Here is a 13160-nt window from a genome sequence, read left to right as displayed (position 1 = left end):
GTGAGCTCATGAACACCAACGAGCTGATATGTCGCATTTGTTTGAAAATAGTGGCGACGAAGAAGAAGAAGAAGGAGAGGTGGAGCGGAGCCTTGTTCTTTGACAATCCGCTCTTACTGAGGCTTTTGGTCTGCAAAGTAAATAGAAATAAAAGCTCCAAATGGTGGGTGCTCAAAGACAGCTACATTGCCAAAGAAATGCAGCCCTTCAATACGGTTGAAAGCCAGAAATGTTAAAAATGTTTGACAGACAGTACTGATTGACTGGGGAAAAGTACATGTTACAAACAATTCAAGAACTGTATAAACTCCCTTTTATTTAGGCTATAGTTTTTATTGTTGTTGGGTTTTTTTTGGAGTTTTGTTTTTTCTTTAGAGACAGGGTCTATGTTTTATTGTTTTTGATTAGTATTAATTATTTTCATTGACATGTATTTTTTTCTAAAAGAGAGTCCATTTCATTTTCATTGTATTTTTTTCTCTTTCTTGTTAAATTTATTACATTTTTTGTTTAATTTATTTTATTTAAAAGATCCTGACCTTTTAATTACAGTAAAACACTCTTAAGAAATTAAAGTTTCTTGCTTTTGATATGGTGTACTCACTTTATTATCCCATTTATCATAATTACATCAATAAAAAATGGAAAAAAATCAAAATAATATTGACAATAATATCGTTTATTGACAATAATATTTTGGAAAATGATCGTCCAGCAAAATTTGTTATCGTGACAGGCCTACTGCAGATGTTTGCTGAGACAGCTGTGCTTATCTCTGAAATTCAACCTCCATTTAAATGAGTCACTAAAGAAACACCAGCTCAGTCTCCCACACCGATGATGACGTGTCAGTGTTGAAATCCTCCTCACCTCGTGTTGTTTTCTGTCTCCAGGTGCATGATGAACCTACTGCGCTGTAGCTGTCACAGCTAGTCAGGTGCCGCACCATGGCCAAACCTGGGAGCGACAGAGATGGAGCCATGGTGGATAAGCAGGCGGGGAAGAAGGTAAGATTCATCACTTCCTTTGACGTAGCAGCGCATCAGGCTCATTCATCTGCTTGCAAACAACAACAAACGCCTGAAATCTGCTGTGTCATGTGATGCACTACAGCAGGCTGAAAACCATGACTGTGTTTTTGTGCATCTGAGCAAAAGATAAGATATGAGGCATCAGCTGGGGAAGAGAAAACCTGCAGGCCTTGAACTCTGCTGACACACTGTAAGGTTTGAGGCTGTGGTTTTGCAGAACCTGGTTTGGATTGTTTGCAGGTTTGATGATAATCTTACCAGCTGATTGCGTAGTGGTAAATGTCATTATTCAAATTTGTCCGCAGATTTTTCATTGATGATGTCCTTGTCTTATAAACATGAGGGGCTGTGTGAATCCTTTGACATAAACCTTGATTTTGAGCCAAGCACAGATGTTTTCTCTGCTTATCGTGGCAGTATGCCTCTATGAGGCCTCGCTATTGCACATCAGCTTGTCTGATCAGAATCCTACTGATGAATTTCACAAAGTTGGATCCTTAGTCAAGGCTCAGCACTCCTTTTTTCTTTTTTTTTTTTTGGAAGGTCTTTTTATTGATATCGTTATTAAGGTAAATGAGACGGTTGGTCATGAAATAACACTTTTTTCCCCCCCATGGGTAACAATACTGGTCTCAAAGAAAATAAAAGCAACAGAGCATAAATATACAAAGTAACCCACCCACCCTCCCACAATAACAAAGGTAGTAAGGGCTATAGTACAACAAAATGAGCTGATCATCCAATAGATTATAAATTACAAACAAATGGTTACAGAAAGTTTAAAGAATATTTTTTTTAAATAAAATTAAGTCTAAGGTAATAAAATGCACTTAAAGGATAGAATATATATATGCAAACACATATATACAGAAATACACAGTTATATATTTGTTAATATACACCAATATAAACACACATCCATCCATACAAAGAAAGGCTTATACACACACACACACACACATAAATAAATAAATAAATAAATAAATATATATATATATATATATATATATATATATATATATATATATATATATATATATATATATATATATATATATATATATATATATAGGAAAAAATAGAAATAAATAATAATAATAACAAAATAAAATGAATAAATGGGAATACACACATATATATATATATATATATTTTTTAAAAAGGCTATTCAGAAACGTCTGTCTTGGGTTTCTTGAAAAAAGTCGGTGAACCACCAATGAAGAGAAAGCCAAAACTTCAGCTTTAGCACTTCTTTTTTGATCTTGAAACCAGCTGTTGATGAATTATTCTTTCTCGCAGTCTTTGGAAGTTAGTGGAGATCATTACATAATCCTCGGCAGCAGATTGAAACATTCAAAGCTGCTGTTTTTCCAGAGACTACTCGTGTTAGTCCTTCAAATCAAAAGTGAGATTCATGAAGTCACAAATAGCTGTTTTAGATACATATGAATTGGACCTCTGACTTTAACATTTGTGCTTTTTACAAAGCGCTATTAGTCACTGTTAATTCACCTAACTTCCAGCGACATGAATACAAACTGTAGTGGACCATGACTGCTATTCTGAGTACGCTGTGTGAAATGTATAAAGTGTGAGAAAGCAAAAACCTGCAGCGAGTTTTGGAAACGCCCCCTGTTGTCATACTGACATTACTTATTTATCATTCTCCCCACAAATGAGACGATTTTATGTACACTTTCATTTTCTAAGGCTGAAGCTCTTCTCATCCTGACTCTTTCACTTTTAACACTGCCAGACACTTGAGCTTTGCACAGCTGGCACATAGCTTCTCCGAGATCAAAGAAGAACCACACTGCAGACATTTTTCCCCCTGCCAGAAATGTATTTTACTGCACCAAAGTGCAGCTCACTGAAGTAGTGGTAATAAAAAAAAGAAAGAAAAGAGCTTTGTCTGCAGATCAGGGTGCAAGAGCCCAGGACCTGGAAGAGTAAGAACAGCCTTATTACTCCCCTCTCCATCTCCTCCAAGGATAAGATGATTTATACGCATGAAGAAGTGAGAGGTGATCTGTACCCTCATACCCTGCAAAAACTGGAGCCTAAGCAAGTGTTTACAGCTTATTCCCAGATGTTTAAGTCAAAAATGATCCCAGCATTTCATGTAGAGTGAAAAGAATTCTGCCGCTGGTTTAAGAAAAATGCACTTGTTGAATTCCTTGTATTAATTCACTATTTTTCTTTAAAGAAACTTAACGCGTACATTTTTCTTACTATATTATAGTATAGTATTATAGTATAGTTTATTTAATACAGAAAGTGAAAAGATTCCAACCTTTTTTTTGAGCTAAAAATGCAAATCATGTTGAAATTTGCAGTTTTTGTGCTGTCCGATTTGTCCGAAATGTCAAGTTTGCTTCTCTAAATTAACACTATAATACATGTTTGTGAATATTATTTTTGGTATTATTTGTTCAAAATGATCATTGAAATATGACAAAGGTGGTTTAAAAACTATTTTAAGAATTTATATGGATAAAATAATTCATTTTGTGTGTCTCCAAGAAACCAGCGTCAACCATTACCCATTGGAAAAAAAACCCTATTAATCAGCAATGGTTTGCTCCAAAGTCACGACTTAAATCAGTTGAAGTCCCATCCTTTTTGCTGGGAACTTTGAAGAAAGTGTGTCATGTTTCAGCTCCTCCTCATCAATATTTCATCAGAATGATTGTCTGTACATGGGGCGCTTTAATTGTTTGTCAACTGTGTTACCAACAGTTTCTGCTGTTTTTTCTATAAATGTTAAGAAAAAAAACAAACTGTGAAGAAAATGAGCAGAAATATGAGGTGATGGAGGTCAGGTGGTGGCATGTTCAAAGTCTGCAGTTAGCACAAGGGCCAGATTTTTGTGCCATGAATCTTTTGAATTTTGTCTAAACTGTGAAATAAATGATGAGGGACATTTCTAGGGAACGTAGTCTGACATAGACATGTTGAATAACTCTAAATTCAGTCTAATATGGATTTATGTTGAAAAAATAGTCATACCTTTTATTCTTGACACTGTTGACAAAATAATGCTCCAAATTTTTTTTTTGTTACTTAAATATTTAAAAATTCATTAGAGCTTAAGCTTGCCAACTAATGAATTCAGTACATTCCAGGTGCATCATTAGTTGCAGTCAAACAGAAAATGAAACAAAAAGGCACAGATTTTTTTCCCCCTTTTTTGTATACCTGAAATTTACTCCCAAGTATAGAATCACTCACAAGCATTTCAGGCGTCATTTTTGTCTTTTAATCAGTTAAATAAGGCATTTTCTGGGCTTGTCAGGTGAATGAGGCTCATGTTAAGTCTAAAGAAACATTTTCTACTGAAAATAAGACAAAAACACTTCATAAGATTTTAGTTTTATGTAGTGAAACATGAGCCACATATACCTGAAAAGTCCAGAAATTTCTCTTGTTTCATTGGTGGATTTTTTTATCTTGTTACAGCAATTCAGACCTCATTTTTGTCTATAAATAACTTTAAACAAGGCATTTTCCTGGACTGATCAGGTAAACGTGGCTCATATTAAGTGTAATAAGACGCTTTTTACTTACAATAAGACACAAAAACTTGACAGGATTTCAGTTTTTTGCAGGGTAAGTCTTAAAGAGACATTTGACATTTGCTTGAAGTGAACTTTTTGCTGCTCCTAAAATTGAAACAGCAGCTGCATTTGGGAGGGCTAAGATTAAATGTATGAATTGTTTTGTGATGTGGGAGTTGTTGCTTTTTTATTTTTAATGAAGGCTGCAGACTTTGGTCAGCAAATAAAATGCAACTTGTGTTTTCAGCGTGTTAATTTGCATGGATGCAATTTGGGTTTAAATGAAGCTTTTGAAAGTGTGACTCAGTGGTTTTATTTTGGGCTGGAGGTATTTTTGTTTTTGATGCTTGCAAATTTTTAATGGCTCTTTTAAATTCATCTTTTGTGTGTGAAATCTTTTTTACTGTATAAATTATTTAGTTTTTTTTTAAGATCCTCTGCAACATGGATCAGATTGTGAGAATTTTGCTCAAATTGATTAATTGATTGTTGCATTTCTGGTACTTGAAATAAGCCGAGTATCAGTAGAGGAGAGTTTTCACTGCTCTGTATTTTTATTCCTGTGTCTAAACAGAAAAAATAGCATCTCTGATCTTTACTCTCCACTTTAAAGAGACCCTGCCTTAGAAATAGGATTTGAGTGAGTCATACAGTCTAACCTGCCGTCTGCACGGCCCAAGAGATAGGTTTCAGAGACACAACAGCGCCTGTTTTCAATCAGCTGCTTTTTGTTTTTATTGTTCTGTTTTTAGCCGTATCTGATACGCCACCTGCACGCTCCGCTCATCCCTGTTGTTCTGCTCGTTTGCAGATTTTAACTGTTACATGTGTCACACAAGTCACAGCTGCGGCCACACCTTTGCCGTGTTTGACGGTTTTTAATTCCCATGTTCTCTTCTTCACCTCGCAGAGCAAAGACAAGCTGTCCCCTTTCACCAAAACTCCGAAGCTGGACCGGAGTGAACTTCTGGGGAAGGAAGGGAAAGCGAAGTCTTCTATGAAGCGCAAGCTCTCCTTCACCGCAAGTCCGCTTCAGACAGAGGAGCGGGATTCAGACACAGGTAAGAGCTGCTGCTGCTGCTCCTCCCTGCTCCTGTTTGGAAGCCATGCTGCTGCTGGCAGGCTGCCATGTCCTCACACTGCCCCCTGGTGGCCTGATGTTGAACATTTACTTCAGGGACTGGCTGTAGGTTAAAGGATTTCAACTTGGCAGCAGGAAACAAAAGTGACCAGATCTGATGTTGGTGAATAAATAAAAGCGTTTCGGTGTGAGAAGAATGTTGAGGAGCAAGTAAACATTAATCCAAAGTGGAATCTCCCTTGAGGCCGCTCTTATTCTTTAAAATAAAGATCAGGGTTATCTTTTCAAGCAAAACTAAAATGATCTCCAGCTCCTGATTCCCTTAAAAAACATATTTTTTGTATCTGAGGCTTTAAAGGTCCTTGACCTGGTTCAGTGGGTTGCTTCAGCTGGAAATCATCAAACACTGGAAATACTTTGCAGCCACTCTGCTGCCGTGAATGAAAGAGATACAGAGGTTACACGTGGACTCACAAAGTGTGGCTTAATGAGCAGCCTGATTTCATTTTTAAAGTGAACACTAAAAGAAATGTGAGTCAGGGTTGGAGGGATGAGTTTTAACGTTGATGCAGAGACAACTTCATAACCAAATGCATTTAGTGAACTTTAAAAGAGGTCAGGTGTCTCAGAGGATCATGTGGATATCATTACAGCCAGCCGAGACAAAACGCTGGATTACTTCTTGAACTTTTGTACCAATCCAGCATTTAAAGGCCCTGTGAGGACTTTCTAAGTGAGCTGAAATAGCCTCACTTTTATATTTTTGTCTGTTTATATTCCATGATTTGGGCTAAAACACGGGTTACCAACACGTTAGTCCTACTTTAATGTTATACTCCCTTTCAGCAGACTGTCTGCTACAATTTGGTGTTAGTTGCAGGTTTGTACGATAATTTGTTTCCTGACAGTGTTGAAAATTATGACGACCCAGTACATATTTCATATTCCAGATCTTAGTATCCAGAATATTGTCAGGATCTGGATCGTACTTTAACATCTGTCAGAAATTATGGTGACCTTGTCTTGTATTGTTTTGCAAAGCAATCTGACCATTTATGGTGGAGTTATATACACATATGGTGAAAACAGCCCTATCTCACAATGATAAAGAATCCTTTAAAAAATCCTGGATCCTGGGAGGATCAGGATCACCTCCAAAATGTAATCACTCCTTCCTTATCCCATTTTGAACATTGCCTGAAAATTTCATCAAGATCTGTTTGTTACTTTTTGAGTTATGTTGTTCACAGACAAACAGACAAACTCTCCCCCAAACATAAACTTCTTTACAGAGGTAATGAATGAATACATTATCTTGTTGCTTTGCATAATGAGAAAAGCTGTGTTGAACAAAGAAAAGCAATGCTAAAAATAGGGATGTTCAATACCACTTTTTCTCAAAAACACCGCTAAATAAGGCTCTAGTTCTCATTGTGTCGTAAAACGGCGCTACCTCCGCTGCAGAGCCACAGCTGGCTGCGAGGCGCTCGCCGCTTAGTGTATCAGTCCGCGTGCGCTAGAGCCTTATTTGGCGGTGTTTTTGTGTGAAAGTAACGTGCTGAAAATTCTCTAAATAAATCGTGAATGCAGACCGATATCAGATTTTTCCGGTGGGAGTCCGTTTATTTGTGTTTTTGGTCAAGTAAAATATGGCCCCGTCTGAGTGCAGAGGAGCAGGGAGGGGGTGTTTGGTGCGAGCGCTTCTGCTGCACAAAATCACTGCTGTAGGGGTAATTTCTGCCCTAAACCTTGTGATAGGACCCAACTTGTTCCATCCCAGAATATCACTTTAAATATCGGCAGCCTTCATGAGGACCAATACCTTGAAATAAGGCGAGTATCGGTCTGATATCGATACCAATACTCAGCCATCCCTAGTCAAAAAGGAGATCTGCTCTGCAAGTCTTGAATCTTTGCAACAGTGGGTGGTGATAGGTGAAAAACGCTAACGATCCTAGCCACCGCTGATTCAGCAAACAAAACCAAACAGACAGTCCTCACAGTGCCTTTAAATATGACTCCTCTGCTTCTTTTTGTCCCTAAATGTAGTTTTTTTTATGCTGTAAATGCTTTTTCTTTCTTGTGTAAATAGATGACTGTGCCTCTGTCATTTGGTCAGAATGTAACTGCATGTTTTCATCAGACTCCAGTCTTAATGCAGGGCGAGTGTCTCTTACATCCGTAATTAGAGTAAATGAAGTATGATAATGGATTTAACAGACAGCTTGTGGTCCAGTCGCTTCGCCTTGATCTCCTCTGGAGAGCGAAATTATCTTTATTGTGTGGTCCTGCATCTTAGTAACAGACAGGAACCCTCAATTTTACACTCGCTGAGTATTGTTTATGTTGCACAGGTTATGAAACCAAGCTAGCACAGAGGCTGGTGTGTCCTTCCTGCAACCTTTTCTCTCAGATTTAAGACGCTGACCATCTCCGATCACATCTTCTCTCCTGTGTTGCCATGAGTCATAATCTGTGCGTGGAGCGCGAGTCTGCCTTTGTGCCTGTCTGTATTTGAGTACATGTGAGACGTGGAGGGTAGGAGAGCGTTAATGCAGTGCTTTCCCACCCTTCCACCCCCCATCCTTTGCTCCCCCCTCCCCTTCCTCTCCCCATCCTCTCTGCTTTGCACTGTAGATGACTCAGACCCAGGCCAGTCGAGTGAGACCTGGGGAGAGAGATTAGTGCCTCCCTGCAGGATATACGCAGGTAATCGCTGCAGCCCGATCCTCGGCCCCCCGTTTCTTTTCTTACAAGTAACGTCACCAACTTTGAGCCACTCTGCTGCTGTAAACACACAGACACACATGCACGTGTGTGTGTTTTCAACCTGCATCTGCCCCTGTTACAGCTCACGCATGTTTGTGTTTAGTAACAACCGTCGGACGGATGGCGAGGGGGGCCCTGAGGAGTGTCGTCTGCACTTGGCTGGCTTATGAGAATGCTGTCTGATTTTTGTCTTCTTTTTCAAACCTCATGCTTGTCATCTGTTCCTCCGCGTGCTCAACAGATACAAGGAAACGGTGTCACTGTGGCGATGAGTTTGCTGCTTGAGATGAAGCTGGACCTCGTTTCAGGACCGCTCCCTAAAATGTGTCCTGGTTTTGTTGCAGATAAAGATGGACCGGACAAGAAGAAGATGAAAAAGGAGGCTGGGGGCAAAAAGATCCAGGCCAACCTTTTGTTTGGGTATCCTCTGTCGGAGCGCAAACAGATGGCTCTCCTCATGCAGATGACTGCCAACAGTCCAGGTTTGTGTGCGTACACTCTCACCTTAGACACACACTTAAGATGGCTCAGCGTGTATTTATTGTGTGATGAGTCATGCACATAAGGAGAAGAGCATTCAGTATTAAAAGGCTGTTTAAGAGTAGATACCTCGTGTAAATGTTTAAGCTCAGCTTTCTCTGTATTTTCACATCGATATTATGACATTCACATATAGTATTTAATTAGAGAACTCAGTTTATTTTGTGAATAAATTGTTTGGAGTAGCTTTAAGATGAAACATACAGACATGAGCTCAGATTTTTAAGGCTATCAGTATTACAAGTTTAGCTCTGTCCTGCTGTAGGGAAGCACTAACTGACCAATACGTAAACAAAACAAGGTCTGAGATACTTGATTCAGCTGATTTGCTGAAAAATTAGACTGCCTGGTACTCTGGTTTAGCCACCTAGGGGGTCTTCTACAAAGAAATTTAGCAGATAGATCAAACATTTTCTGTTTGCATGGTTTCATATCAAATTGAACACCAACTTCTGTTTATATCTTTACAATATTGGTGATATTTTAAATAGTTTTTGATTTTGGGAGGTGTTTTCTGACACTCAATTAAAAAAAATCTGTGTTTATAGATACAGTTGAGTTATTTGATATGAGAATGGTCTTTCAATTTAAGGAAATAAAAACTCCTTTAGGGATGTGATTTTTCCGGAAATCCAGGCCTTAAACCTGGTTTATATTTCTGCGTTTAATCAGCGTCACAGGTCTGCACATTCTTCTCCAAAAACAAAACTGCAAGCCCTGTGATTGGTCTGCTGAGTGGGATTGTTTTTCCCTTTATTTACATCTCCAGAATTGCCTCCTTCTATGTCTCCTAATTCCTTGTAATAGTTGCTGTTTAATATCCAGGAACATGTTTGAGCTTCAATGTCACGTAATCTGCACAAAATTGCTCAAAAACTGGGGATTTGATGATCATATGAAAGATGCTGCCCTCGTGTGTTTTGGAGAGTGATGTTGACAGAAGAATCGAGTGCCAACTAGCTTTCAAGATACGTTGTCACGTAAAGGCTTCAAAGTGTTGATATTTTGCGTTTTGGAGTATTTAAGTCTGCAGTTGTGAGTCATGTGTTAGCTGGTTTTGCTCATTTAAAGGCTGTGCTTGACTACAAAGTCAGATATGCTGTTAGCAGCATGCTGGAACAATCTCTGTCTCTGTGGTCATTTCAAGCAGGCTTTTGACTCTCCCTGTACAAATTAATGTTTGATTATTCCAGTGTTTGTCCCTTTTATTGTTTGACAACACTTTTAATGTCTTTTTTCCCTCTGTTCTCGTGCTGTTATGATTTTATTTACATTTTTCCTGTCAAGCACCTTGTAATTCTGTTCAATGAAAGGTGCTTTATTAAATAAAAGTTACTTACTTACTTACTAAGGAGACAGCAAACATTGCTCATGTTTTGATATGCTTACACCAGGGGTGGCCAATCAGTCAGAGACCAAGAGCCACAAAAATTACTGTGGTACTAAAGAACGCCACATCACACATGTGGTCTTACAAAAACACTTCCTCTCACACATAAACAAAATTACATAAAATAAAAATCAATACATTTCCAATTTTCAAACCGAGATCTACTGTGTTTGTGTGTTTAAATTTGTACCAGAGAAGAGAAACTGAAACTTAAGTATCAATCCCAAATGATCCCAATGTTGGCACCCATATATATATATATAGTTTAGATTGATCAGCACACCACTACTCATAAGTATATATATATATTTTTTGTGAATGGATCGAAGAGCCACACACCGAAAGGCAGGGAGCCACATGCGGCTTGGGAGCCACAGGTTGGCCACCCCAGCTTACACTGCAAGGGTTTGACCCATAGACTTTATAAAACAGGACATCGTCTCCATGATGTCACCCGTCTGTTCCTGAAACTCTGAAATGAAGTCAATCCGTGGACGCAGCCACATTTGATATGACACTGGCTGTGAGTTTCCTTTCAAACAGCTACAGGATGCCCAGCATCACATGACCTAAGCTATGTCTCTGATTGGACAATCAAACGATCCTAATAACTTCTACACCCCATTTTAGACCCAAGCTGTTTTGTGAACCAGGCTGTAAATATGTTTTTTAATGCCGTAAAAGTCTGTTTTTATGGCTGGGTGTGTACGTGACTTACGGTCTTTCTGCAGCCAGACTCAAGCGGATTCTTGATGAGTAGCAACTTTTAGCACTTCCACATAGACTTTATTTTTTAATTTTTCTAGTCTGGATGTTGCCCCTTGGTTTGACCATACACCAGTGGTGCAATGTGCATTTGAATCCTGTTCCTTTAAGGAAACACGTTTTCAAACCAACTATCCAAATACAACTCAAAACAGCTCCTCCAATACATGCACCATTCTTAGTCCAACTTCATTCTGCATCCACACTTTTCTATCGGAGTCAGAGTTTTGATAGAAAAGACAAAGATCCCTCTCTGCCCTGGTGTCTCCTATTGGAGAATTTATGAATAAATGAAGCTTCAGATATTGTTACAGGGGATGTCTTTTTAACGAAGACTGAAACCAGCTTGCAATATAAGGTTGAAGCTAGCAGTATGCTAGCATAGCATGAATGTAAGGAACAGGGGGAGCATATGCAACGATAAGAAACTCAACTTCAAGCATTTTTTTTTTAATCAGACAAAAACTAAATGTAGAAAAAGATGTGATAATTTTCTGAAGCTTTGTCCCGCAACGTTTCTCTTGATGCTATGCTAAAGTTATCACCTGCCAGATTTGTTGGTATCGATTTCGATATCGATTAACACAGAAAAATCAGATCATTCTAGTTTGAATAGACAGACACAGCTTCCCTCTGCGTCCTTAGTCCAGCCCCTTCCACAAATTAAAGCTAATTATCTCATCCTGTGACAAGCTCTCGCTTCAAGCATCAATTAAGCACTTCCCTCTCTGCCTGCGTCCAGACTCTACCCCCAGTCATCCCTCACAGACGACCCCGGTGCAGAAGAAAGTCCCCAGCAGCACCTCGTCTCGGCAGAAGGACAAGGTCAACAAGAGGAACGAGCGAGGGGAGACTCCTCTCCACATGGCCGCCATCAGAGGCGACGCCAAACAAGTGAAGGAGCTCATTAGCCTGGGCGCTGATGTCAACGTCAAAGACTTTGCAGGTGAGATTTTCTCCTCTTGTCTCTATCGCTCACTGCGGCAAACCAGAAACATGTTTTTCCTCACGCTCTTTCTTCTTTTCTTTCCTCACCAGGTTGGACGCCGCTCCACGAAGCCTGTAATCTGGGTTACTATGATGTGGCCAAGGTCTTAATAGCAGCTGGTGCTGAGGTGAACACGCAGGGTCTGGATGACGACACGCCGCTCCACGACGCCTCAAGCAGCGGGCACAAAGACGTATGTAGAATCACAGTTCACTTCGTCTGAGGCTCTTAAGTGTTTCTTTAGTGCTTCTCCCTCTCACTTCTTCTTCTTCTCTTTCACACAGATTGTGAAGCTGCTACTACGCCACGGCGGTAACGCCTTCCAGGCCAACAAGCGTGGGGAGCGCCCGGTGGACGTGGCGGACTCTCAGGAGCTGGAGCAGCTATTAAAGGGAGAGCTGCCAATGTCGGAGCAAGAGGACAGCTCATCAGGTATGCAGAGAAGGCTCCAGTGTTTGGCTGACCCCCTCTGTAAGGTCACGCTCTAACACAGTGACTGTAATGGTACTGGATATGTTAATACACTGCAGTTGATCCAAGTGTTTCCCTGGATAGACGCAGGATTTTTAGAAACTGTGGGTCATTATCACACTTAAAACTTTTATAAATTATTTATTCAACACAAAAATAATTTTTCCTCATCTGATGACAAAGTTTGCAGCCATGCTGACATCTGTCTTTTTATTAAAAATAACAACACCAAAATCCTACACTCGAATATAATAGTTAAACAATCATAGTTACTCCGTTATTTAAGTAAAGAGTGAAGTTGAAGAAAATAAATGGTGATAATTTGGACATGAAATGGTGATAATAACAAAAGCTGGAGGAAAACTCCTCTGTTGGTTTTTAAAGAATGAAGGGAAAGATAGTCAAGCTTCAACTTCTGTGCCAAAGACACAGCAGAAAGGTGACTGGAGAAGTGCAAGGAGGATTAATGATCAGCTGATGTGTAATATGCAACGAGAAGGAGACGGTATGGACTGAAGGAGTTGAAGTTTTGGGAGGACCAGATTAGCTTAACATGCCTAATTATTAC

General features: G+C 39.4%; 1 protein-coding gene across 1 annotated transcript in view; it reads left to right on the top strand.

Annotated features, from left to right (window-relative positions):
• Positions 1-13160, top strand: part of ankrd12 (ankyrin repeat domain 12) — a 50775-nt gene that overhangs the window by 24359 nt on the left and 13256 nt on the right. Inside the window, exons 2-8 of the mRNA XM_074689451.1 lie at positions 894-1007; positions 5499-5649; positions 8307-8378; positions 8783-8920; positions 11876-12079; positions 12172-12314; positions 12406-12553. Of these exons, the coding sequence (XP_074545552.1) occupies positions 948-1007; positions 5499-5649; positions 8307-8378; positions 8783-8920; positions 11876-12079; positions 12172-12314; positions 12406-12553 (916 nt within the window). The 5' untranslated portion in view covers positions 894-947. The remainder of the gene's footprint in view (positions 1-893; positions 1008-5498; positions 5650-8306; positions 8379-8782; positions 8921-11875; positions 12080-12171; positions 12315-12405; positions 12554-13160) is intronic.

This window comes from Halichoeres trimaculatus, unplaced genomic scaffold (genome assembly GCF_033239565.1).
Source record: "Halichoeres trimaculatus isolate MK-OKI-2021-1 unplaced genomic scaffold, fHalTri1.1 fHalTri1_scaffold_15, whole genome shotgun sequence".
Lineage (NCBI taxonomy): Eukaryota > Metazoa > Chordata > Actinopteri > Labriformes > Labridae > Halichoeres > Halichoeres trimaculatus.
This window is presented reverse-complemented; position numbering and strand designations above follow the sequence as displayed.